This window comes from Crinia signifera, chromosome 5, assembly GCF_055691185.1.
Source record: "Crinia signifera chromosome 5, ASM5569118v1, whole genome shotgun sequence".
NCBI lineage: Eukaryota > Metazoa > Chordata > Amphibia > Anura > Myobatrachidae > Crinia > Crinia signifera.
Genome location: NC_139221.1, coordinates 325,097,791 through 325,123,440, shown reverse-complemented (window position 1 = coordinate 325,123,440; position 25,650 = coordinate 325,097,791). Strand labels below are relative to the sequence as shown.

The following is a 25,650-nucleotide window of genomic DNA, read 5'->3' as shown; positions in this document are numbered from 1 at the left end:
TCTGACGCACCATGCATGCTGGGACTTGTAGTACTACAGCAGCTGGAGACCCAGAGGTAGCTTCTGACGCACCATGCATGCTGGGACTTGTAGTACTACAGCAGCTGGAGACCCATAGGTAGCTTCTGACACACCATGCATGCTGGGACTTGTAGTACTACAGCAGCTGGAGACCCAGAGGTAGCTTCTGACGCACCATACATGCTGGGACTTGTAGTACTACAGCAGCTGGAGACCCATAGGTAGCTTCTGACTCTCCATGCATGCTGGGACTTGTAGTACTACAGCGGCTGGATACAACGTACATGCTAACACTGTGGTTCTTACCTGGGGTCTGGAAATTGAGTGCCACCAGCTGGCTGCCACAGATCCACATGGACAGCGGGTCATAGTTGGAGGAGTCCAGGCGCTGGCCCTTGGGGTAGACCCGGCTCAGCTGGCGCCGGTTGTACTGCAGGAACTTCTTCCCTCTGCTGCGGTTGGCGTATTTCTCCGCCTTGGTCTCAGGGAAGGACGACATATCTCTGTAACAGGCCTTCTCCGTGCCGATCTCTACGGAGACACACACGCCGATCAGCTCCCGCCGCCACGGTATAGGTCACCCCCATATGCATGAAACCCATCCTACATACATACGGCCTGATTCAGGTTAGCTCGCTAAGCAGCGTACATTGATGCTTAGTGAGCCTGTAAACACCGCCCGCCAGGTGAGTGAACGTGAGTGCATGGATTTGTAACTACAAGCCTGTCTGAATTAGGCCTCTGATTGACCCTCTTCGGTCCCTGCAGTGAATTCGCAGGTGACATTTCCTACCTGAATCAGGCCCATAATACACCCAGGAAGACACACGTACTACATACATGATACAACACAGGTATGGCCGGCCACTGGTGAATCTAATCTCCTGCATACAAGATACAAACAAGGAACACGTAACAATATCACATGCATGAAACACATACACAATACAGCCCATCCAAGAATTATTACAGGTGGAGTCGCACCTAACCGTACATACGAGGACTCATCCTATACCAGTGGTAGCCAACCCTAGCCCTCGAGAGCTACCAACAGTGCACATTTTCCAGACAACCTAGCTGCTGCACAGGTGCACTCATTAATCACTGACACATTTTAAAAGATACACAGATGGAGCTAATTCGCTTACTTGTGATTCTGTGAGGAGACCTGCAAAACATGCACTGTTGGTAGCTCTCGAGGACTAGGGTTGGCTACCCCAGTCCTATACTGTTAGTACGACGCATTTCTCCCTCTCTCATTATAAGCGCATTTCAGCCAACAAAACCAAACAACAGAGACACAGAAAGGGGCCACGATGGGATTCGATGTGACATCGAAGTACGATATCCATCGAATCCGATCACATTTTTGGGTGCAAAAGTCAGCACCCCATGTCGCATGCCATCTTCCGATGGCACATCGGGTGTTGGAAGAGGGGGCGGCGGAGTAGTGTAGGGCTAGCAGTAGCACTTGCGGGCGGCGGGAGTCAGCGGTGGCGGCAGATTTGTTTAAAACACAGAGCTGCCCTGTGATTGGCTGAGCTCTCTCAACCAATGACCAGTGTTTTAAACAATTCTCCCGCCACCACTGACTCCCGCCGCCCACAAGCGCTACACTAATCCGCCGCCCCCCTGGTACGAGACGCAGGTACGCCGCCAGCGGTCCCTAGGGCCCCCAAACCCCACACCGCTGAATGCGTCCCCTCCGCCCCCTACCCACGGATTGTATTCGAGCGATCGCATGTGGCTAAAAAACACATGCGACTGCTCCTACAATTCCATAGATATTATGTGCAGCACATAATATCTGCCGACGCGACATTCCACGGCGTGCCTGCGCATCGCGTCGAAAAGTCCCTTAAAAATGCATACAATCATTCGATTTATTGGTCGAAATCGAATGATGGTATACAATATCTCACAAGTGTATGGGCAGCATAATGTGTACAGCCCCAATCGTGGCTAATCAGGGAGATAAGAGGAGCAGAATGTAATCTTATCTGGGCGGCACCCCGTTGGCTTTGTATAGTTTGCTGTGTGCTGAAGCCTTATCCGGCCTGTGTGTGATTATCACTCTGACTAGTGCAATAAGTGTCAGCGTGATTTATGGTCGGTGAGTTAGGAAACATCGATATTACTGCAAGTGAATAACAGACCTGCAGCACAGAGGAATGCAGGGTCAGAGGACTCCGGAGGAAGTGTTGCGGCAGGATGTATCGCTTATCCTTCTAGTACCCTGAGGGTGAGTCACTAAACCAGACATCATGAGAATGTATTTGTGGAATGTATGTACAGAGCACACGCGTGATCTCCGGGAGGCCCAGGTCCCGCCAGGAGCAACACGCCCTCAGGTGAGACACCTGGTAGGGCTCTCATGTAAACACCCAGGAACATGCTACCTGAGACAGGTAACTTTACTTCATTACAGAAAGATGGATGAACAAATGTGTGAGGTTTCAGGACAGACAATATTTCAAAGGAATTTTTTTTTTTTTTAAATTAGCCACGTCCACTGCATCAATGATCCACGTGTGGGGACTTCCCAAACTCTGAGGGTCATTGGTCATCTACTGATCCGCTATGAGGTGAAGTACCGCCAGTGACTACTAGAGAACACGAAACGGACTAAATTACTCCTTTATGAGCGAAAAGATGTTATAGCAAAAACTGAAAGCAATTTTTGCAGGGACACTGATCTGTTTCAAACTTTCTGGATATGGAGAGAGGGAGCTGTGAAGGCAGAGATTGGAGGTAGGAGCGGATAGGGACTGGGGGTGGGGTGGAGAGTTTGTGGGCTAAAAACGGACACAGCTCAAAGTGAAAGTAAAAACTGTCACAGCTCAAAGTGAAAGTACATTGCAGAAGCCGTCATTTTGACAGGTTTTTAACTAGTTCTATATAAGAGTTACAAAACTGAATAGTGTAACCCTAGCAGGGGCTATAAATGGACTTGTCCTGTTTATTTCCCTGAATACGGAAATGAAATGATACTTAGAAAGAAAAATATGAAGCAATATTGCAATAATCCTTGTGGGAGATTTACTCATCTGGGCTAATTCTGTGGCTCCATTATTAGTTTAACACGTGGAACTCCCACACCAGGAGCTGCTCCATCCATTAGCTGTCCCAGATGAGATCATTTTTGGCCCATTCCTACATTTCCCAATGTACTAACGGGCCACAAGCTGTCACCACACAGCCACAGCGCCCCTAGAGGCTCCACCTCGTAGTGCAGCTCCCTATACTGCAATCAGTCAGTAAAACACCACCTAACCCTACAGATGCAGCTGCACTTATCCATCCCGAAAGCTGGTATGAGATGCGGTGGGAGTGAGATGCTCACGCTCCCCATAAGCGGCAATGGGTTGTGCTTGCACGTGTGACGCTTGTGCGTCCCTGTCTTGGCATAGGGTTGGATGGTAGACATGAGTAAATATGAACCAACAGATTATTATCTCTTACTTTCCTCATCGAAGGGCACCGGCCTGCAGTATACGACCAGCTCAGACAGCTCCAGGGCGATCTTCTTCCTCCGCTCCATTATCTTCCCCTCCTGCATCTGCGGGCGCAAAACATTGCAGAGCGTTACATACTTGGAGGTGACACTGACCCCCATAAATTATGTAAGTTTGCCAGCAGGGCCCTCCTACCTCCCTGTCTTGTTATATGATTGTTTTGTTCCCTATTATAAAGCGCAACAGACTATACAGGCACTACATAAATAACCATTAATAAATTGGCATGTTCTCCTGGGCTCACCCGTGCATCTGCGTTCTGCGTGGCCTCCCGGATCTTTGCAATCCAGTCGTTCAGCTCCTCCTGCGAGTCGGCAGCCACATCCAGAGCCTGGGACGGGTGGGACATCTGCTGGGAGTGGATGGTGAACATGTAGGGCCGGCAGCTGCGCCCATCTTTGGATAATACTGCGGGGTGGGAAGAAACGAGAGCTGTCAGCCGCTGGGACACACAGGACAGTATACCAAGATTTATGTCTTACCTGTTAAATCTCTTTCTTCGAGGATGTCAGGGGCCACAGGAATAACAGTGGGTAGAGAGTGAGGGTCACGACCATTCCGGCACCAGAAAGGATAAACTTCTGGCTGCCTAAACTTCTGGCCACTTTCTGGTGCTGGAATGGTCGTGACCCTCACTCTCTACCCACTGTTATCCCTGGGGCCCCTGACGTCTGCCGCAGAAGAAATACCATATGTAGGGTACAAAACAATTATAATAATAAGGTCATCTAATGTGGAACGACATTATAGGCACAACATGGTCTCCCCTCCGACTGGGCGAATGATGGCTCTCGTTGCATGGGCACATCGGTCCTGGCACAAGGGCCCGGGCCCCCAAGGGTTACCTCATCCACCCGTATTACCGCTTCCCATCTAAAACATTCCTTGAGCATTTGCCTTATGCCACCTGGGTGGAGGAACTCACCAATGTGGCAGGAAGGGACGTCTATGAATCCTTTCAGGAAGTTCCCCAGGGGGCTGTTTTCTGCCGACTGACCAAAAAACAGGGACTGAAAGGGAAGAAGAAGTGGGGGGAGGGGGGAGATGTGGTCATTAGTGATTGGTGACAGTGTTACAGACAGGTGCATGTGATACGGATGCGGTGTCCTTGTTCTGGGAGTGATAGGACATGATGCTGTCAGTGTGTAGGTTATACAGCCTGGTGCTATTGTTATCTACTAGGTGATTCATCGCGCTCTTCACAGCGACGTAATGGGCTCCGCCCCCTTAACCTGTCAACGCCTTTACTGCGTGAAATAGGGTTTGTTTTATATGGAGGATTCCCTGCATTGCTACTTTGCACCGGTTGAGTGAGGGGAGGGAGAGCTATGGGCGTGGGGTGGGTAGGGGACGGATGGGTGGGTACTGTGGGTGTGGGATAGACGGGTGCGGTGCAGGGGTACTGCGGGTTGAGGAGGACAGGCTGTGGGGGTGCCATGGGTTGGTGCTTTAGTACCATGAGTGGGGGGGTGGCAGGTGGGGGTGGGTGTCTGGTGGTGCTGTGGGTTCGGGGGGGGGGGGGGTGCTGCATGTGGGTGGTGTGGGTGGGGGAGGGGCGGGTGTGGGGGTGCTGCATTTGGGTGGGTGATGGTTGGGAGTGCTGCCAGTGTTGGAGAGGCGGGTGCGGGGTTGGCGTGGGTGAGGGACAGGGCCTGGTCTAGGAGATAACGTTATCCCTATATATAAGGTGTCACCCTATATACAGGCTGCAGTACTAGCTCTTCTGCTAATATACATGTCCATAGCATTGAAGTAATCAGAAGATATAAAGCAGAGCATGAGATGGATAGAAGGCAGCGGTGATGTGTGTGCAGCCCGGATGGGGTGTGGGGGAGGCGTCTGCAGCCGTGCCTCCGCCTCTCCTCTTCTCCTCTGTGCTCTCCCCCGTGTGCTGGCCGCCCATACAGGAGATAGAGGTTTTCAACTGCAGACACTGTTATAACATAGGAATAACCCCCTATACCCATGTATTACACCCCCTCCAGCAGGTACACACCCTCCAACATGGCCCCTGTAACCCAGGGACTCGCTTATCCTTACAGAATGTCTCAGAAATCTCTGGCATCCCATTGGAGCAGCCCCAACCTTCCAGATCCCACCCACTTGCCTTTATGGCGAATCTGTAAATAATCACCCTGTGGGAGGATGCTGGGATTTGCCTTTCCACACCTCCCACGCTCCACGCTCCCCCCATGATCCTCTCAGGATCATGATGGGAGCATCACAATGTAGGGGAGCATTTCCCGAGCCACTTACCGTGTCATCCTGGTCCGTGGCCACCGTGCTGCTGACCTCCTCCACGTAATTTGCTGGGAACCAAAGCTGCTTCTTGCCACCGTAGTCTCCCCGCCACCTACAGGCCGATAGTGGTAATGACAGGAGATTAATGATCTATTCAATTCAGCAGTTACAATATTGGGGGTTATTCAGAGCTGATCGCATCGCTGCTCATGCGCACAGCGTTTTAGGGGAGAATGTGTGACGTCAGCTCCCTGGGATTTCACTGTCTGGGTGGCAGCTATCTGCTCGTAGGGTGCTGCTGAATCGCCCCACTGCAATCAGGTCTGAATAACCCCATTGTTCCATGGGCAAACACAGGGGGGGGGGGGGGGGCAGGGGTTACAGTTGCCCAGGAACCTCCATCCGTTTGGCCCGTGGCTAGAGTGATGATAACAGTATCAATGATATATAATATGAGGGCATGTAAACTCTTCTAGCTCCTTGTTCCAAAAATCTATGGGACAAGAGCTCTGAGGCGCTGCCTCTGTACCGGGCACGGCCCAGGAGGCATGGCTGGAGTCACGCCTGTATTATGGAAGTCACGTCATTTCTGCTAAATATTGACCCGGTGCCAGTGCAGACCCCTCAGAGGACTAGGACAAGGGATAGGAGGTCATTATAGCCGGGGTCTCATATTTACATTATATACTCTATAAAGTCATTCTAATGGACAGAAATAGATAACAGGACTTGAGTTTATTATCAGGGCGACAACACAGACAAAGGCGCAAACTCACCAGCCGCCATCTTGTTTGTCCACATTGTGTATGATGGCCTGTTTGCAGAAGGACAATTCATCCTCTCGCTGGGCCTTGTAATCATACAGAGCCTTCACCATGCACTGCGAGAGACACAGACATTACTGTATGTAACAATGTTCCTGCCTCTCATGCAGTGGCAGCCATTTTACGGGAGATAAAATATATACTGGAGGACACCATTTTACAGCATATACAGTGTACACTGGAGGCCACCATTTTACAGGAGATACAATGTATACTGGAGGCAGCCATTTTATGGGAGATGTAATGTATACTGGAAACCGCTATTTTATGGAGGAATACAATGAATACCGGAGGCCGCCATTTTACGGGAGATACAATATAAACAGTAGGCAGGCATTTTACGGGAGATACAATGTATACTGGAGAACGCCATTTAATGGGGGAATACAATGAATGCTGGAGGCCGCCATTTTACGGGAGATACAATGTATACTGGAGGCAGCCATTTCACAGTAGATACAATGTATACTGGAAGTAGCCATTTTGTGGGAGACAACAATGTACATGAGAGGATATACACTAAAATGGAGGAAGTAAGGATGAAAACATGATGATTACTCAGAGGCCAGTGTTTGATGAGCTGGTACTGTGACCGGCACATGGTGATTTCCAGATATAGGACACCGGTGTCTGGATAATGACTTTCAACATTATATTTGTCGACACAACATAGAGAAACTTTGGGGCCTAGAAGAAAGGGTCTTGTGGCCTAAAGAAACGTCAGGTCATATGGTTATCCTACAGCACCTTGCCCAAATCATGGCACCCAACTGAGGGTTTCAGCTACAGAAAGGAGCAGGCACCAGGGCAGGAAATGTACACAATGACCCTCTGCTGACGACCTTCCTTACCCTTGATGTTGGCATCTTATTGGCTTCCACGTACAGGTGGGGGGTCCGAACCTCATAGAGCGCCCCATAATCCAGGTCCTGAAAGGGAAATGTTTACACCCTGATAAATCTTGGGACCAGAAAACTGCAAAACCTGTATTTATATATCATACCTCCCAACTGTCACGATTACAGCGGGACAGTCCCGAGTTTCGGGTCCTGTCCCGCTGTCCCACCCGCGGCAGGCATTGTCCCGCTGCGGGGGGTGGCAGTTGGGAGACCCCCCAATCTAATAGAATCGACGCTGTGCGCATGCGCACAGCGTCTATTCTCGTATGAAAATGAGGTTGCGGCTAATTAGCATAAGCCGTGCCCTCATTTGCATACGCCCCGCCCCTTTTTGTCCCTATTTCCCCCAACACAGAAGTTGGGAGGTATGATACATAACATCCCTTCCGGTGACTCCACTGATTGGCCACAGAAAGGGTTTATCTGGTGTAAGCTGACCGAATCTCAAGGAAAAATGACAGAACTGAAGGGAATGTTGCAAACTGCGGCAACGCAGAAATATTTTTTTGACAGCAATTTCATTTAAAAAAAAAAAAGAAAAAAAAAATCACTTTTTAATACGGATTTCTGGGCCTGATTCATCTTTTGCTGATACGGCATAAAAGAACGCAAATGGGCAAAACCATACTGCTCTGCAGGTGGGGCAGATGTAACATGTGCAGAGAGAGTTAGATTTGGGTGGGGAGAGTTCAAACTGAAATCTATATTGCAGTGTAAGAATGAAGCAGCCAGTATTTACCCTGCACAGAGAGAAACAGTATATTTGTACAGTATTTGTTCCCCCTTTCATAGCAACATGGTTTGTTCCAGACTCAAAATTACCAGCTTTTTTTGCTTTACTGAATCAGGCTTTTTCCGCAAGTCATTGCAACAATGTGAATAAACGGGATGCTGAGAGGGTTGGGATCATTTGGTCTACAGCATGATGGTTGACAGCCATTAGGTCGACACCATTAGGTCGACATGGGAAAGGTCGAAAAGTCGTTAGTTCGACAGGTCATTAGTTCTACAATGTCTATGTTGACAGTGAAAAGGTCGACATGGGATTTTTCACAGTTTTTTTACCTGAATGTCAACACAGTCGACATGGATACAGTTTAAAGTGCACCGCATCCCCTCACATCGCTCGGCACACTATTTTATTCTCCCACCACGCCATAGTGGATGGTAGGGCATGAAATCCCGCCTGTCGGCTCAAAAAACAGTGAAAAACCCCATGTTGACCTTTTGACTGTCGACCTAGACACTGTCGAACTAATGACCTGTCGAACTAACGTCCCCTCGACCTAGAACCATGTCAACTTTTTCCTATATCGACCTAGACCCATGTCGACCTTTTCCCATGTCGACCTAATCGTGTCGACCCAATGACTGTCTACCATAATGCTGTAGACCAAATGACCACATCCCTGCTGGGGGTGGCTGGGATTCCCGCACACTGGGACTAACTGTTTTCTTGCTGTCAGTACCAGCATCATCAGGAAGGGGGCGCCATTTGGCTGGTTACTCACCGCCGTGCCCATCTTCTCCAGCGCCTCTTCATTAATGGAGTAGCGCAGCTTCATCTTGCGGTACAGCGGGTGCTTCTCATAGTAACTGACCAGATCCACCAGGCTCTCGAACTCCGCAGAGCTCCCCAGCATGAACAGGCGCCCTTCCTGCTGTATCCGGCAGTGCTTGATCTTCCCCTCAGCTCTACAGGAGGATGAGCGGGATTAGTGACAGGACCGGCAATGGGCCGTGGAATACCATAGGTTTGCCGGGGAAAGTTCTGTTATATGGTAAGTATAACGTAGCTGGTGGGACCACCAGAGCAGAGACACCTTGGCACGGCTGGTGGCCTGACCATATAAGGCTGGGTACATGATGGATCGGCTGAATTGGTAAACTATACACATCTATGAATCAGCCACTCGTGCTATCTGGACAGACATCTCAAGTGGCTGGGCAATTAAATTTGCCCAATCAGTAGTGAGGTAGTTGTCAGCGGATTCTGTAGCCGCATAATGGGTCGGTCGGCGGGTTACCATGCGACACAGACAGATGCACCGAGATAGCTGCAAAATGGGTCGGCCGGCGGGTTACCATGCGACACAGGCAGATGCACCGAGATAGCTGCATGCTATATTGGCTGCAGGGCCGACCTGGTATGACAGTGGACGACGTGACTTTTTTTTTTGTATTTGCATTCTATGTTGGTAAAATATATACACAAAGGTACAAGCCCATCAAATACGGAACATTAATAGTAATGTCAGCACCAAAACACTTGAATTCCCTCCATAGAGATGAGGAGCAGTCCTGTCCTTTTATTATATACTTTAGGATAATGTTATAAAATATTCCATCTCTCTTGCCGATTAGCCCCCATACAGTAATACATGGCTAGAGTTAATTTTATCTCTCTCCTAGGGCCAGATTCTCTAAGCTTCAAAAGTGATAAAATGGAGAGTGATAAACAGCCAGCCAATCAGCTCCTGTCTGACATTTTTCAAACACAGTCTGTGACACGGCAGGTAGGAGGAGCTGATTGGCTGGCTGTTTATCACTCTCCATTTTATCACTTTTGAAGCTTAGAGAATTTGGCCCCTAGTCTTGATACATCTTCTTTTAACTGTGCCGATTGCAGAGCTGCATCCGAAGGCCCCGACAATGAATTACGGTCTGCGCATGCCAGGGTATAATGATGTCCCTTTGTGAGGTATAACGGTATCAAGTCCCGGCTCCTCTGTTACTGTCTTACCTGAAAGAGATGGCGTAGGAGTTTGCCTCATTGCGCTTACGCACCAGGAACGCCCCGTCCCGTGGCACCCTCATTAGCATGTGCTCGGCCTGCAGGCGGGTGAGGCTGGCGTGGTACCATCTGCAAAAAAAAACATAATTTGTATTTACAGCTATAAAATCTGCAGAGTATGACTGCACAGTATTATATCGCCACGGTGACAATTACGTCTACACACCTCCAACATTTGAAGGGCAGAAACAGATACACATTTGGAAAGGGGGCGTGGTCATGGGCAAAGGGGGCGTGACCACTTTCCCTTTCCGAATGTGTACTGGGCACACTGCACTCCATCTACTACACCCCCACATGGCTCTATGGACCCCAGGTACCTATGTTGCCGCTGGAGCCTGGGGCTGGTTTTAAAAAATCGGGGAACCCCTATTTGTCGGGTTTCCTGATTTTTTATTACCGGCCCCGGCTGGTGCTGTTTACGGCTGTGGGGGGGACCCCACGCCGTTTTGTTTTTTTTCTATTTTGTTTTACACATTGCAGCCTGCACGGATCTGACTGATCCGTGCAGACTGCCTCTAGGAATTCGTATTAGCGGCCATATATACGGCCGGCTAATCCGAATAATACGACATCGGAGGGTTACAAAGCAGTCGTATTTGACTGCTTTGTAAATTCCCCTCCGGAACAGGACTTTGCATATGACTGAAACAGCCGTACGCAGTCGTACTCATTCGTATTAAGAATACTAATACCATTTTTTGTATTCGTATTCTTAGTAAATTTCCCCCAAAGTGTCTCTGTAGCTACTAAGCTTCCGAAACTGGCAACTGGTGCTCAGCAATCAGGGGAAGATTTATCAAAGTGGTTATGGGTCATTGTGTCGACACATATTAGGTGGACATGCATTGGGTCGACCACAGAAGATCGACATGGCTTAGGTTGACACATAAAATAGGTCAACATGGCTAAGGTCGACAGGGATGGAAGGTCGACATAAGTATTATGTCAACAATGGCTAGGTTGACAGTCAAGAGGTCGACGTGAGGTTTTTCAAGGTTTTTGTCACAAATGTTGACACAGTCGACATGGATACCTTCAAGGTGTACCGGGTCCCCTCGCATGGCACGCTGCGCTGGCCATGCTTCAGACACAGTGCTTCGCTGCCCTCGGCACACTATTATATTCTCCCTCCACGCCCTAGTGGATGGCAGCGCATGAAATACCGCCTGTCGGCACATGTCGGCTCAAGAAAATGCGAAAAACTCATGTCAACCTTTTGACTGTTGACCTAGTTATTGCCGACCTAATGCTTGTGTCGACATTCTAACCCTGTCGATCTTAGCCATGTTGACCTATTTTACTGTTTGAAAAATGACAGTTAGGAGCATACTCTTTACTCTCATGTGCGTTTGGCTGCGGCACCGGGTCCGTGAGACGCATCTCAAACTCGTTGCAGCGCAGCGGCACCTCCCGGTAGTGGCTGATGAGGCCGTACAGGCTGTCAAACACCAGGTTGTCCGTCAGGTAGAATTTGGTGGTGCCGGCTTCCTGCCTGGAATGGATGCGGCAATGTTGTACTCGGTTGGAGCGCCTGTGGGAACAGAGAGAAACAAGGATCAAGTGGGGATTTTGGAACTAGTTACAGGAGTTCGTCACAGAACAGTCTTGCGCGGGCCTCCTATTGGTAATCTGGCCCAACATACAATAATTCACAAACAGCACATGTCTCATATACAATACAAGGGACATTTAACTGAGATTTACAGGCACAAATGCGAATGAAGTCTAGAAAAACACAGAGCAGATTGGAATCTATCCTGAAAAACACCTCTTTTAAAGGACTTAAAATCCACCCTTAAATGTAGATATAGGGTTGTGTTCATAGGGTAGAGATGGGACTTTCTCCTATGCTGAATAGGCCTTCTGTCTGCATCTCACAAAACAATTCAAACTTTATTCATCAGCTGTTCAAAACACATTTGAAAGCCAGCCACTAAATGTTTATTGACCACGAAGCAGGGGGGGCTGCACATGTGCCATGTGTCCTGGAACAATTGTCATGGTGGCACACCGCCTCCGCAACATATCTCATTTTACTTTGCATCCCCATCATGATTACACATTGAAATGGCCCCAGAATGATTTGACAAGCCTGTGAGGAAGGTGAGCGGACGTGATTAATACACAGGTGGGGGCATTCATATCCCATGTCTTCACAGTTGAGACATTTATCTGCCTTGGCCCCTGGATTACTGAAGAAAGTTATTTTCACCAACGACAAAGATGTACGTTTCACCTATTGTGTAAATGATGCAGCGAGGGCCTCACCAAAATGATAGTGTGTAGTCACCAACGAACGTTTCACTCTCGCGTACTAGGAAAGTTCCATCCTTCCCTCCTGTCTCAGTGCAGTACTCATGTAGCAGTTTCTCTGCGATCTGTCGCCCGTCACGCCCTCCACCCAGCTTCCCGTGGAACCATTTCTCACTAAAGTGCAACTCATTATTATTCAGTTCCTAGAAGCCAAGACAAGAACCTATGACAATCATTCATTTTTCAAAGGATTGAACGATTTTTTGATTGATCAATAGATTGAAAATTAAACATAGTTGGCCTTTATCGTATTAGAAAGAAAACACAATTTTTTTGAGAATGGAATTGCCTCCTCCCAAAAGATTCAATTTTGAAGACCTCAATTTAGTGAACCCACCTCTTTTGGCTCAACCTCTTCTTCATCATCATTAGACTGGTACCGTGAGGTCTCCTCAGAATAATAAATTTTGTTGCTTGTGAGAACAAAATAGTGCGGACTCCAGGTCTGTAGGAAGAAATGAGTTGGAAAATTAAAAACACTTAAAACCTAAAAATATAACAAATAATGCAGGGGGAGGTTTCCAAGGGGCAAGCAGTTGAACAGTGTGACAATGAGGCAGAGGACCATGAGAGGACAGGTGGAGCACCATGTGTAGAGAGGATGATAAACCATGCGTGGAGAGGCAGAGGACCATGTGCAGTGAGGCAGAGGACCATGTGCAGGGAGGTAGACAACCTCTGTCTTTCCATGTGTGGAGAGTTAGAGGACCATGTGTGGAGAGGTAGAAGATCATGTGTGGATGGGCAGAGGACATATGTGTGGATAGGCAGAGGGCATATGTGTGAATGTGGAGAGGAAAAACACCATGCGTGGATCAGCAGAAAACCATGTGTGGAGAGGTAGAGGACCATGTGTTGATGGGTAGAGGACCATGTGTTGATGGGTAGAGGACCATGTGTTGATGGGTAGAGGCCCATGTTTGGATCAGCAGAGGACCATGTGTGGAGAGGTAGAGGACCATGTGTGGATTAGTATATGACCATGTGTGGATGGGTAGAGGACCATATGTGGAGAGGAACATATATTTAGAGGCAGATGACGATTTGTACTGAGACAAAGGGGACCATTTGCATCACAGGATAATGGCAATAATATCACCAATGACATTATTAGAACTTATACTATATATATAGACATCTTTAAGAAAATAAGTATGACGTACAATGTGTGTAGTGTTGCAGTCACCTCGTATACAGGTACACCTACATGATCGATGGGGTCCTCCAGGTAAAGGATGCCGTTCTTGATGGAGTTGCTGATGTCATTCTCGGAATAGCTGGCTGTAGACACCTCTTCATACAGGTTACCCTCTACCAGCTTCTTGTGCTACAGGAAGAGGAACCAAGAGGAGAGGCATCTATGGTCAGTACACCCTCTTCACATGCAACACGTCAGACATTAGTTCATACAATTTGGACTTTACCTTAATGAGGATCTTCTTCTTGAGCTGATTAGGGGATGGAAGTTCGTCCGCATTGATATCCACTGGCTTAGTGAGCAGCATGTCCCCAAACACCTTCTTGAAGTAGTAGGCCATGTTCCTCTGCTGCATAACACTGCAGTGGTCCTCGATGGACAGTATGACCGGGTACCTGGGGCGAATCAGACATCGCTGTTATCTTTACAGCTTATGGAGGCAGTTTGTGCTAGAGACACATCACAGGCTCCTTACTCAGAGGTGACAAAGGCATGGTCCTTAATGGTGTAGAGAACGTCTAGAAATTTTATCTTTGAGGTCAGCGTGTGTCCATGATAGATGATAGGCAGGTCATCTGGCCCATCCCAGCAGTCCACTGGTTAGATATCGGGAGAGATAGAAAGAGAGACATTGATGTCGCATCTATGTAGACCTGAGACAAATGTGTCTTCATATACCGATCATCTATATACCATATGTTGTGAGACGCCCGATGCGGGAGATGTTTGCTTATTCGGGGATCTATGTACTAACCCTTGGGTTTGAGATAAAGTGGAGAGAGAGAGATAAAGTACCATTCAGCTTCTAACTGCCATGTTACAGGCTGTACTTGAAAAACAGTACATTGTGAGCTGGTTGGTTTGTGGTTTATACACATCCACTTTATCTCCAAAGCTTAGTACATAGGCCCCTCAATCCCTGCACTAGTGGAGCTAACAATCTAATTTCCTGTAACAGGCTTTCACTCAATCAGAAGATAATTATCCTCCCAGTGGCCCTTATTCTAGTTGACTCGGACGGATTCGTATTTTCGGACAGGAACCGAGTGTTTTTAGCCCCGCCTACCCTATGGATCGCTCACACCGTCCGAACGCGGTAAGACGCAGAGCGAACGGACCACGAGTGGATGTTTCGTGTAAACACCTCCTCCATCTGTGGGAACCTCCCCCATCCTCCGATGGTTGCCAACCATCGAATGTTGGACCGAGCAGTCAGGCAGCCCTGAGTGCTCCAGACCACTCGGACATTTTTCCATATGAAAGCAGGGATATGGGCGGGCAGCTGGCATCCGGCTATGTCATATGTCCGCCCCCCACACATGCATCACGGACAGATTACCATACGTATGCCCAGCGTTTTCATGGGAACGCAGTCACTACAAAAGAACTGGTTGTCAGATAGTTATTAAGCCGTTGCTGCATCCTTATGATGGAAATAAAGTATCTCCTGAGGCCAGGGGACATTTCCATCTGAACTACTTACACTCAATGCAGCGACAGCCCATACGCAGACAGCGGGCGTATGCCTCTAGGGAGGACTCACTGGAGAACTGGTCACCTGTCAAATACCTGCAGACGGAACGTTAGAGGCAGTCATGGACAGTAATACTGAGCGAGCTACCCTAACACTGAACAGTACGGTGCAGGATATTACATTGTGATGGCAATACATCAGTGCATCCGATATTGTAAATGTATATATAACGCAAGGCTTGAGTATTAACCCAAAACTGAACTTACAGACAGCAGCAGGGCTAATGAGATCCAGTCTGGGTTTGCCTAAGACCTATGGTGAATCACTGTCTGCTAATTAACAACACCTGTTAGTTCCTGTTATATGTTTGTCAAGAGCAGAGAGTTCCCAATGCCTTTTAGGGGCTGGGCAATAGGCTGGGTTCTATTTTTTAATATCCTTAGCTAATATAAGAAGCCACTGTGTTCCATCTCTCTGGAATAGGGAGACAAGGGGGATGGGGAATAGGTACCGTAGCTACTGTAAAACTGTGTGATTGGCTTGCAGTCTCCTTGGTAATACAGTGACTCACAGTGTAATAGTCTATGCCGCACCCTGCGCAGTTCTATGCATCTCAGTGCAATACATGGAAACGTCGGGACCGGACACGTGCTGCATGTTCTCTTTAGGGTGAGGCTTACGTGTTGTGGGAGGACGAGATCCAGTACTGGGACAGGGGGTAGTTCATCTCCTCCGGCACCACACTCTCATACTTGGAATCCATGATGGCATTTTCTTTGGAGAAGAGATACGCCAGGAACTGAGGGTGCAGAAACATATTGTGACCACTAGAGAGCGCTACACCTGATCAACAGAGACCTTCATCTGTGCGGCGCACACAATCTTATCACCTATGGGGCTGGGTGTTTCTCTACTCACAAGTAGATGGGGGAGGTGTATCAAGCCTCAGAGGGAGATACAGTGTAGGAGTCGTGTAAGGTATCCAATCATATCCGAAACTGTAACTACATGCTGTTTCCCATAGCAACCAATCAAACTTTCTATCATTATTGCATCCTAGAAAAGAATATAAATTATCTGATTGGTTGCTATGGGTAACATCACCTTATTTAATTTTTAAAAGTTTTAGTAAATTTACCCCTAAGGGTTATATAATAGTGTAGTTCCGAGATGAAGGACCCGGCCTGTTATTATTTGTGTGTTTAGATTGACACTAAATTTAAAGGTATCCAACAATGTCAACGGTCAATAGGACGACATCATATGGTCAACATCAGAAGTGGCCCCAGAGGAGGGGCTGCAGCACAGTTCAAAATTGACATAGGGGAGAGAGACCAACTGCCAGTGAGCCGATTTGGAATGGCGGCTGGTGACAGTGGGTGCGGCTCCGCAATATGATTTTTCAAATGTGCTGCTGCCCCATTCTCTGAATCCTCCTCTGGTCGACATATATCTATAATCGACACAGGCAAAAGGTGGACACAAGCAATAGGCCGACGTGGCAATGGTCAACACATGAAACTGTCGACTTGCATTTTCACAATTGTTTTTTATTTAGTTTGGAACTTACTGTACAAGGATTCTGTCTGGAAACAGTAAAGTCTCGAGCAGTGGTCGAAGTGGGGCGGTATACGGGGGTATGCCATACCCTCACTTTAATCTGATCACTCAGCAGCGCATATTGTGCTTTTGTAATACCCCTGTACAACGGGGCAGTCTGGCAGGGGACGTTGATGGACAGGGGGGTGTCCGAAGGTGCGCACTATATTCACTCTTTACTTTTCCATACCCCACTTCAAAATTTCCATACCCCCACTTCAAAATTTCCACTTCGACCACTGGTCTCGAGGAGACGTGGTACATTGGAGGTCTACATGCTCAGGTGTTGACATTGACACCACAAATTTGGAGGTCTACATGCTGAGGTGTTGACAGTGACTACAAAAAAATGAAAAACAACCTTTTCTTGTGTCAACCTTTGTCCACGATGGACCCTGCGCGTGTCGACCTTTTGTGGTGGATCTATTGGCTGTCAACCTAGAAATTGTCTGCAATCATTTGCCGAGACAAGCAACTCACCAACGGCTCCTTCATCTCTGAAGTTATTATTTAGGCCCCTTAATCCTGAAATGTGCTCAACGGCGGCTCCTTCATCTCTGAAGTTATTATTTAGGCCCCTAATCCTTAAATGTGCTCAACGGCGGCTCCTTCATCTCTGAATTTATTATTTAGGCCCCATAATCCTGAAATGTGCTCAATGGCGGCTCCTACATCTCTGAAGTTATTATTTAGGCCCCCTAATCCTGAAATGTGCTCAACGGTGGCTCCTTCATCTCTGAAGTTATTATTTAGGCCCCCTAATCCTGAAATGTGCTCAACGGTGGCTCCTTCATCTCTGAAGTTATTATTTAGGCCCCTAATCCTGAAATGTGCTCAACGGCGGCTCCTTCATCTCTGAAGTTATTATTTAGGCCCCTAATCCTTAAATGTGCTCAACGGCGGCTCCTTCATCTCTGAATTTATTATTTAGGCTAATCTGAAATGTGCTCAACAGCGGCTCCTTCATCTCTGAAGTTATTATTTAGGCCCCTAATCCTGAAATGTGCTCAACGGCGGCTCCTTCATCTCTGAAATTATTATTTAGGCCCCCTAATCCTGAAATATGCTCAACGGCGGCTCCTTCATCTCTGAAGTTATTATTTAGGCCCATAATCCTGAAATGTGCTCAATGGCGGCTCCTTCATCTCTGAAGTTATTATTTAGGCCCCCTAATCCTGAAATGTGCTCAATGGCGGCTCCTTCATCTCTGAAGTTATTATTTAGGCCCCATAATCCTGAAATGTGCTCAATGGCGGCTCCTACATCTCTGAAGTTATTATTTAGGCCCCATAATCCTGAAATGTGCTCAACGGCGGCTCCTTCATCTCTGAAGTTATTATTTAGGCCCCTAATCCTGAAATGTGCTCAACGGCGGCTCCTTCATCTCTGAAATTATTATTTAGGCCCCCTAATCCTGAAATGTGCATAAAGGCGGCTCCTTCATCTCTGAAGTTATTATTTAGGCCCCCTAATCCTGAAATATGCTCAACAGCGGCTCCTTCATCTCTGAAGTTATTATTTAGGCCCCTATTCCTGAAATGTGCTCAACGGCGGCTCCTCCATCTCTGAAGTTATTATTTAGGCCCCTAATCCTGAAATGTGCTCAACGGCGGCTCCCTCATCTCTGAAGTTATTATTTAGGCCCCTAATCCTGAAATGTGCTCAACGGCGGCTCCTTCATCTCTGAAGTTATTATTTAGGCCCCTAATCCTGAAATATGCTCAACAGCGGCTCCTTCATCTCTGAAGTTATTATTTAGGCCCCTATTCCTGAAATGTGCTCAACGGCGGCTCCTCCATCTCTGAACTTATTATTTAGGCCCCTAATCCTGAAATGTGCTCAACGGCGGCTCCTTCATCTCTGAAGTTACTATTTAGGCCCCCTAATCCTGAAATGTGCTCAACGGCAGCTCCTTCATCTCTGAAGTTATTATTTAGGCCCCATAATCCTGAAATGTGCTCAACGGCGGCTCCTTCATCTCTGAAGTTATTATTTAGGCCTCCTAATCCTGAAATGTGCTCAACGGCGGCTCCTCCATCTCTGAAGTTATTATTTAGGCCCCATAATCCTGAAATGTGCTCAACGGCGGCTCCTTCATCTCTGAAGTTATTATTTAGGCCTCCTAATCCTGAAATGTGCTCAACAGCGGCTCCTTCATCTCTGAAGTTATTATTTAGGCCCCCAAATCCTGAAATGTGCTTAACAGCGGCTCCTTCATCTCTGAAGTTATTATTTAGGCCCCCTAATCCTGAAATGTGCTCAGCAGCAGCTTTGATGATGTGTTTGAACCTGAAATTTATAGCAACTAATCAGACACTGGCTTTCATTGACTGACCTACCCTATACAAATTAATCCTGACATCTGATTGGCTGACCTGGTTTTACTGCTGATTTACACCTTTATCATATCTATAGAAGGTCACATAGTCCTTACCTCATCCAGCTGCAGAACCGGCTCCGATATCTCCCCATCTGTGTCCCGCAGGTAACCGCACAGGAAATCCCTGACTTTACCAAGGTCACTCGCCCAGGCTTCCTGACAACAGCGAGACAACGCCAGAATATCACTCTCTTGTGACACGCCATACTGTATATGTCTCATCAATTCACAAAGGACTGAAAATGAGCATTAACTTTGTCTTCTGGTACAAAACAATGAAAGGAATATATTTGGTTTGTGTAACATATTTACTAGAGATTTTAGCTGACATATATAAAGGGAGTTCGAAAAGTAATCTGACCCCACCAGCAATCAATACAATAGGTCCTGCTGTTGCCATTACCAGTGCTAAGGTCAGATCCCAGCAAATTTAGAAAAAAAAATGTTCACAAAAGCACAGAGTATATCAGGAGTTGAGTGATGTGTCAGTGAGGACAGGGCTGCACGTGACAGGGGCAGTGACATGATGTGAGGAGGGGAATGGGGGCAGCAGGAAGCCACAGACTGAGAGTTATATAGTAGGAGGAGCAGGGACACCCAGCAGCACAGAGTATATCAGGAGATGAGTGATGTGTCAGTGAGGACAGGGCTGCATGTGACAGGGGCAGTGACATGATGTGAGGAGGGGAATGGAGGCAGCAGGAAGCCACAGACTGAGAGTTATATAGTGGGAGGAGTAGGGTCCCCCAGCAGCACAGAGTATATCAGGAGATGAGTGGTGTGACAGTGAGGACAGGGCTGCATGTGACAGGGGCAGTGACATGATGTGAGGAGGGGAATGGAGGCAGCAGGAAGCCACATACCGAGAGTTATAGAGTGGGAGGAGCAGGGTCCCCAGCAGAACAGAGTATATCAGGAGATGAGTGATGTGTCAGTGAGGACATGTCTGCATGTGACAGGGGTAGTGACATGATGTGAGGAGGGGAATGGAGGCAGCAGGAAACCACAGACTGAGAGTTATATAGTTGGAGGAGCAGGGTCCCCAGCAGCACAGAGTATATCAGGAGATGAGTGATGTGTCAGTGAGGACAGGTCTGCATGTGACAGAGGTAGTGACATGATGTGAAGTCACAAAAGACGCACAATCCGATCGTACGGATACATGACACAACAGACAACATGTGTCACATCACTGGCACTGATGAAGTGATGTAACTTTGCCAAAAGCCAGCACAAATGTTTAAAATTAAAAACAGACCAGCAGCGTTTATTCCAGCTGACGCCTTATATGGAATACAGAATACAGCGGGATAGCACGGTCCCTCGCACAGACACCGCGTGTGCCATCACGTGACCCAACATTTCCTCTACACTGTATGCCCAAATTCTACCCCGAAAGTCTCCACTAAAAGATGAAACATTTCCCCGCTGCCTGCTCGCCGGAGTGGCGGCCATTATGTGGTCGATGGGAAGATCTAATGGCGGCTCCTGCATTATGGTAACCAGATGTACAGGATATAAGGGAGAGAATCTTCCTCAGAAAGGTCACAGGGGTCATTAGGTGGACAGTGTCTACATTGACAATGAATAGGTCAACCACTATATGTCGACACATGAAAAAAGTCGACATGAGAAATAGGTCGACGTGGGAAAAGTTTGACACGTTTTTTCCTGTTTGTGGTGTCTATGTGGACATATGTCGACATGGGCACCATATAAGTCTACCGCGTCCCCTCGCAGGATGGAGAAATATGAACAATGTAGGTATACAAAAAAAATACCTGAAAAACCAACGTCGACCTTGTTCCAGGTCAACCTTCCGCTTGTGTCAACCGTAAGCCCATCTTTTTCATGTGTCGACCTATTTGTGTCGACCAATAGTGGTTGACCTATCGAGCGTCGACCTAGAAACTGTATACAGATGTCAGTTAGTCTGTATAGCACACAGGGGGAGCTTTATCAGCTCCTAACTGCCAGTTTTTAAACACTACGCGTAACATAGCAGTGTTATCTCTCTGTAAGATTTAATAAATCTCCCCCATCCCTAGTCCCTCCCCGTTCCGGTACCTACCTTCTGGTCAAACTGAAGGAAGCGCTGAAAGTCGTACAGCGAGATCTGACACAGCGACGGACGATCAACATTCCTGCAGCGGAACAGAAAGTGGAACAGGGATGTATCACAGGGGCACGTATAATGTCACGAGCCAATCGGCTGCAGGCTGCAAACTAACACAATTCTGCCTATGGCCCACCCCACGTATACGGGGCAGCTGTAACCCAGTCTCCCAACTCTAAGGGGCAAAGTGGAGAGTGATAAACTACCAGACAATCAACTCCTAACCAGTGGCGTTGAGAGGGGGGAACGTGTACTTTTACCCGGGCCCTGGTCTGCTGGGTGGGCACGGGTCCCGCTCACTCCTCCCCCATTGCAGGGAGTCGGGCAGTGGGGAGAGAGCTGACAGGTTGCTGCAGCAGCACTGCCTCTCTCCCCAGCTCAGCACATGCTGCTTAGTGCCGTTTGCTGAGGGGGGGGGGGGGGGGGGGGGGGGGAGACAGCTGCAGCCTGTCCTCTCTCTCTCGCCCCTCTCATTTATTTTCTTCATGGGGGCATGGCCACGCCTCCCTGTTGGCAGCCACGCCCCCTCTATTTTACCGGGGCCCAGCCGACCTGATGGCACCCCTGCTCCTAGCTGATTGGCTGGTTGTTTATTACTCTCCATTTTGATACATCTGGCCCTAAATGTTTTCAGGTGATATCCCCTAATTATATTTTTACTAGTTCCCAGCCAGTCAAGATGATCGAACAACATTACAGTAATGTCAGCACCAGCAGCTGTGCGTCACCAAACAAAGTAACACTCCACCAGAGCAATCTAGTGGCCACCAGGACACAACCACCCCCCCCCCCACCCCCGTAGAGTTGGTGAGCAGTGTCAGCCATTTACAACGTAAGATAAATATGCCCCTAAATGTTCCACTTTCTTGAAAAATATTTCGTCCATCTGTGACATCAACGCAATATCCAATAAAGACCATTTTACGCCCTCGTTGGTGTATCGCTTTTCTAACAGGAAATGACATCACTGATGGGTACAGATCGGAAACTCACCGTAAGGGGAACGATAACTCCAGCTGCTCAATGATCTAGAAATAAAATAAAAGGTGTAATTCTATCGCGTACTAGCGCCAGCGTTACATACATGCACTTTGTTCTACAGCTTTCACACCTGATCGCTAGGTTGCGAGTTTTTGGAGCCCAGCGATCATCATGTCCACGGCAGCCAATGCGTTCTCAATTGTGCGCATGAGGGGAAAAACATTCACAATCCCCATCGCTTGCCATCGCTGGCTGCCTTTGCACGGACGTACCGTGCGCATTCGCATTCGTCCGATTATCATCAGGGCTGCCAATCCGCAGAAAGAACGGATGGTGTAATGGTTAGCATTACTGCCTCACAGCGCTGAGGTCATGGGTTCTATTCCCACCATGTGTTATATATACGGGGCAGTACGGATGGTGTAATGGTTAGCATTACTGCCTCACAGCACTGAGGTCATGGGTTCTATTCCCACCATGTGTTATATATACCGGGCAGTACGGACGGTGTAATGGTTAGCATTACTGTCTCACAGCGCTGAGGTCATGGGTTCTATTCCCACCATGTGTTATATATACGGGGCAGTACGGATGGTGTAATGGTTAGCATTACTGCCTCACAGCACTGAGGTCATGGGTTCTATTCCCACCATGTGTTATATATACGGGGAAGTACGGACGGTGTAATGGTTACATTACTGCCTCACAGCACTGAGGTCATGGGTTCTATTCCCACCATGTGTTATATATACGGGGCAGTACGGATGGTGTAATGGTTAGCATTACTGCCTCACAGCACTGAGGTCATGGGTTCTATTCCCACCATGTGTTATATATACGGGGCAGTACGGATGGTGTAATGGTTAGCATTACTGCCTCACAGCACTGAGATCATGGGTTCTATTCCCACCATGTGTTATATATACGGGGCAGTACGGATGGTGTAATGGTTACATTACTGCCTCACAGCACTGAGGACATGGGTTCTATCCCCACCATGTGTTATATATACGGGGCAGTACGGATGGTGTAGTGGTTATAGCATTACTGCCTCACAGCACTGAGGTCACAGGTTCTATTCCCACCATGTGTTATATATACGGGGCAGTACGGATGGTGTAATGGTTACATTACTGCCTCACAACACTGAGGACATGGGTTCTATTCCCACCATGTGTTATATATACGGGGCAGTACGGATGGTGTAATGGTTAGCATTACTGCCTCACAGCACTGAGGTCATGGGTTATATTCCCACCATGTGTTATATATACAGGCAGTACAGATGGTGTAATGGTTACATTACTGCCTCACAGCACTGAGGTCACAGGTTCTATTCCCACCATGTGTTATATATATGGGGCAGTACGGACGGTGTAATGGTTAGCATTACTGCCTCACAGCACTGAGGTCATGGGTTCTATTCCCACCATGTGTTATATATACGGGGCAGTACGGATGGTGTAATGGTTAGCATTACTGCCTCACAGCACTGAGGTCATGGGTTCTATTCCCACCATGTGTTATATATACGGGGCAGTACTGATGGTGTAATGGTTACATTACTGCCTCACAGCACTGAGGTCATGGGTTCTATCCCCACCATGTGTTATATATACGGGGCAGTACGGATGGTGTAATGGTTAGCATTACTGCCTCACAGCACTGAGGTCATGGGTTCTATTCCCACCATGTGTTATATATACGGGGCAGTACGGATGGTGTAATGGTTACATTACTGCCTCACAGCACTGAGGTCATGGGTTCTATCCCCACCATGTGTTATATATACGGGGCAGTACGGATGGTGTAATGGTTAGCATTACTGCCTCACAGCACTGAGGTCATGGGTTCTATTCCCACCATGTGTTATATATACAGGGCAGCACGGATGGTGTAATGGTTAGCATTACTGCCTCACAGCACTGAGGTCATGGGATCGATTCCCACCATGGCCCTAACTGTGCAGAGTTTGTATATTCTCCCCGTGCTTGCGTGGGTTTCCTCCGGGTACTCCGGTTGGGTCTGGGACGGATATTAGACAGCACTTACATTGACACCATTAGTTCGACAGCTCAATAGGTCGACATGGTTTTAGGTCGACATGTCATTAGGTTGACAGCTCATTAGGTCGACAGCTCATTAGGTCGACATGTTTTTAGGTCGACACTACCATTAGGTCGACGGTGTCTATGTCAACAGTCAAAAGGTCGACATGGGTTTTTTCACTGTTTTTTGGCCGAAATGTCGACACAGTCGACATGGACACAGTTTGAAGTGTACCTCAGCCCCTCGCATCGCTCGCTTCGCTCGCAATGCTTCGGGCACGGTGCCTCGCTGCGCTCGGCACACTATTTTATTCTCCCACCACGCCCTAGTGGATAGTAGGGCATGAAATACCGCCTGTCGGCACATGTCGGCTCAAAAAACAGTGAAAAAACCCATGTCGACCTTTTGACTGTCGACATAGACACTGTCGACCTAATGGTAGTGTCGACCTAAAAACATGTCGACCTAATGAGCTGTCAACCTAATGAGCTGTCGACCTAATGACATGATGACCTAATGGTATGTTAACCTAAAACCATGTCGACCTATTGAGCTGTCTAACTAATGGTGTCGATGTAATGGCTGTCTAACAATAGTCCGGATACCCTCCGGTTTCCTCCCACAATCCAAAATATACAGGTAGGCTAATTGGTTCCCAACAAAATTAACCCTAGAATGTCTGTGTGTGCGTGTACATGTGGTAGGAAATATAGATTGTAAGCTCCACTGGGGCAGGGACTGATGTGAGTGTTCAAATATTCTCTGTACAGCGCTGCGGAATATGTGTGCGCTATATAAGAAACTGTAGATAAATAATAAAATTATAATGTTTTCTAAGATAAAGTTCTTTGTAAAACAGAATCCTGCACAATAATTAGAGTTCCGCACTCCTGTGTACACATATATTATTAGTACATAAATGACAGGAATCTGTCGTGCGTCGTCCGCCTATCAGACCACTGCCAGTGGCCAGGGTCCAATTCTCTCTCCTACGCGCCAATAAACAGTCCCCTGGCAGCAGCACAATAACCTATTGTCCAGGACAGTGCATTAACATTTCAGTCTTGTTCCGGGGAAGGTGGTGAGCCGGGAGCTCCCAGCATATTAATGGGGCTCAGACACTTACTGATTTCTGAGCCTCGAACATCAGGTTCTTGTAGAACAGGACGAAATGCGGGAAACTCAGCTCACTGCGGACCTCGATCTCCTGGGCGTGAGAGAGGGGAAAGAGAGGGGAACACGT

General features: G+C 47.8%; 1 protein-coding gene across 1 annotated transcript in view; it reads right to left on the bottom strand.

The window, feature by feature from the left end:
- The window catches only part of LOC146005600 (1-phosphatidylinositol 4,5-bisphosphate phosphodiesterase gamma-1-like), an 82,061-nt gene that overhangs the window by 10,158 nt on the left and 46,253 nt on the right, over positions 1-25,650 (bottom strand). Inside the window, exons 6-26 of the mRNA XM_083144929.1 lie at positions 25,534-25,614; positions 22,371-22,405; positions 21,333-21,405; positions 19,316-19,417; positions 15,963-16,081; positions 15,292-15,377; positions 14,284-14,404; positions 14,035-14,203; positions 13,818-13,937; positions 12,948-13,055; positions 12,566-12,753; positions 11,628-11,828; positions 10,244-10,363; positions 9,012-9,195; positions 7,453-7,530; positions 6,554-6,657; positions 5,793-5,889; positions 4,462-4,546; positions 3,781-3,944; positions 3,484-3,580; positions 328-552 (exon numbers count right to left, since the gene is read on the bottom strand). Coding sequence (XP_083001055.1) covers positions 328-552; positions 3,484-3,580; positions 3,781-3,944; positions 4,462-4,546; positions 5,793-5,889; positions 6,554-6,657; positions 7,453-7,530; positions 9,012-9,195; positions 10,244-10,363; positions 11,628-11,828; positions 12,566-12,753; positions 12,948-13,055; positions 13,818-13,937; positions 14,035-14,203; positions 14,284-14,404; positions 15,292-15,377; positions 15,963-16,081; positions 19,316-19,417; positions 21,333-21,405; positions 22,371-22,405; positions 25,534-25,614 — 2,557 coding nt within the window. The remainder of the gene's footprint in view (positions 1-327; positions 553-3,483; positions 3,581-3,780; positions 3,945-4,461; positions 4,547-5,792; positions 5,890-6,553; positions 6,658-7,452; positions 7,531-9,011; positions 9,196-10,243; positions 10,364-11,627; positions 11,829-12,565; positions 12,754-12,947; positions 13,056-13,817; positions 13,938-14,034; positions 14,204-14,283; positions 14,405-15,291; positions 15,378-15,962; positions 16,082-19,315; positions 19,418-21,332; positions 21,406-22,370; positions 22,406-25,533; positions 25,615-25,650) is intronic.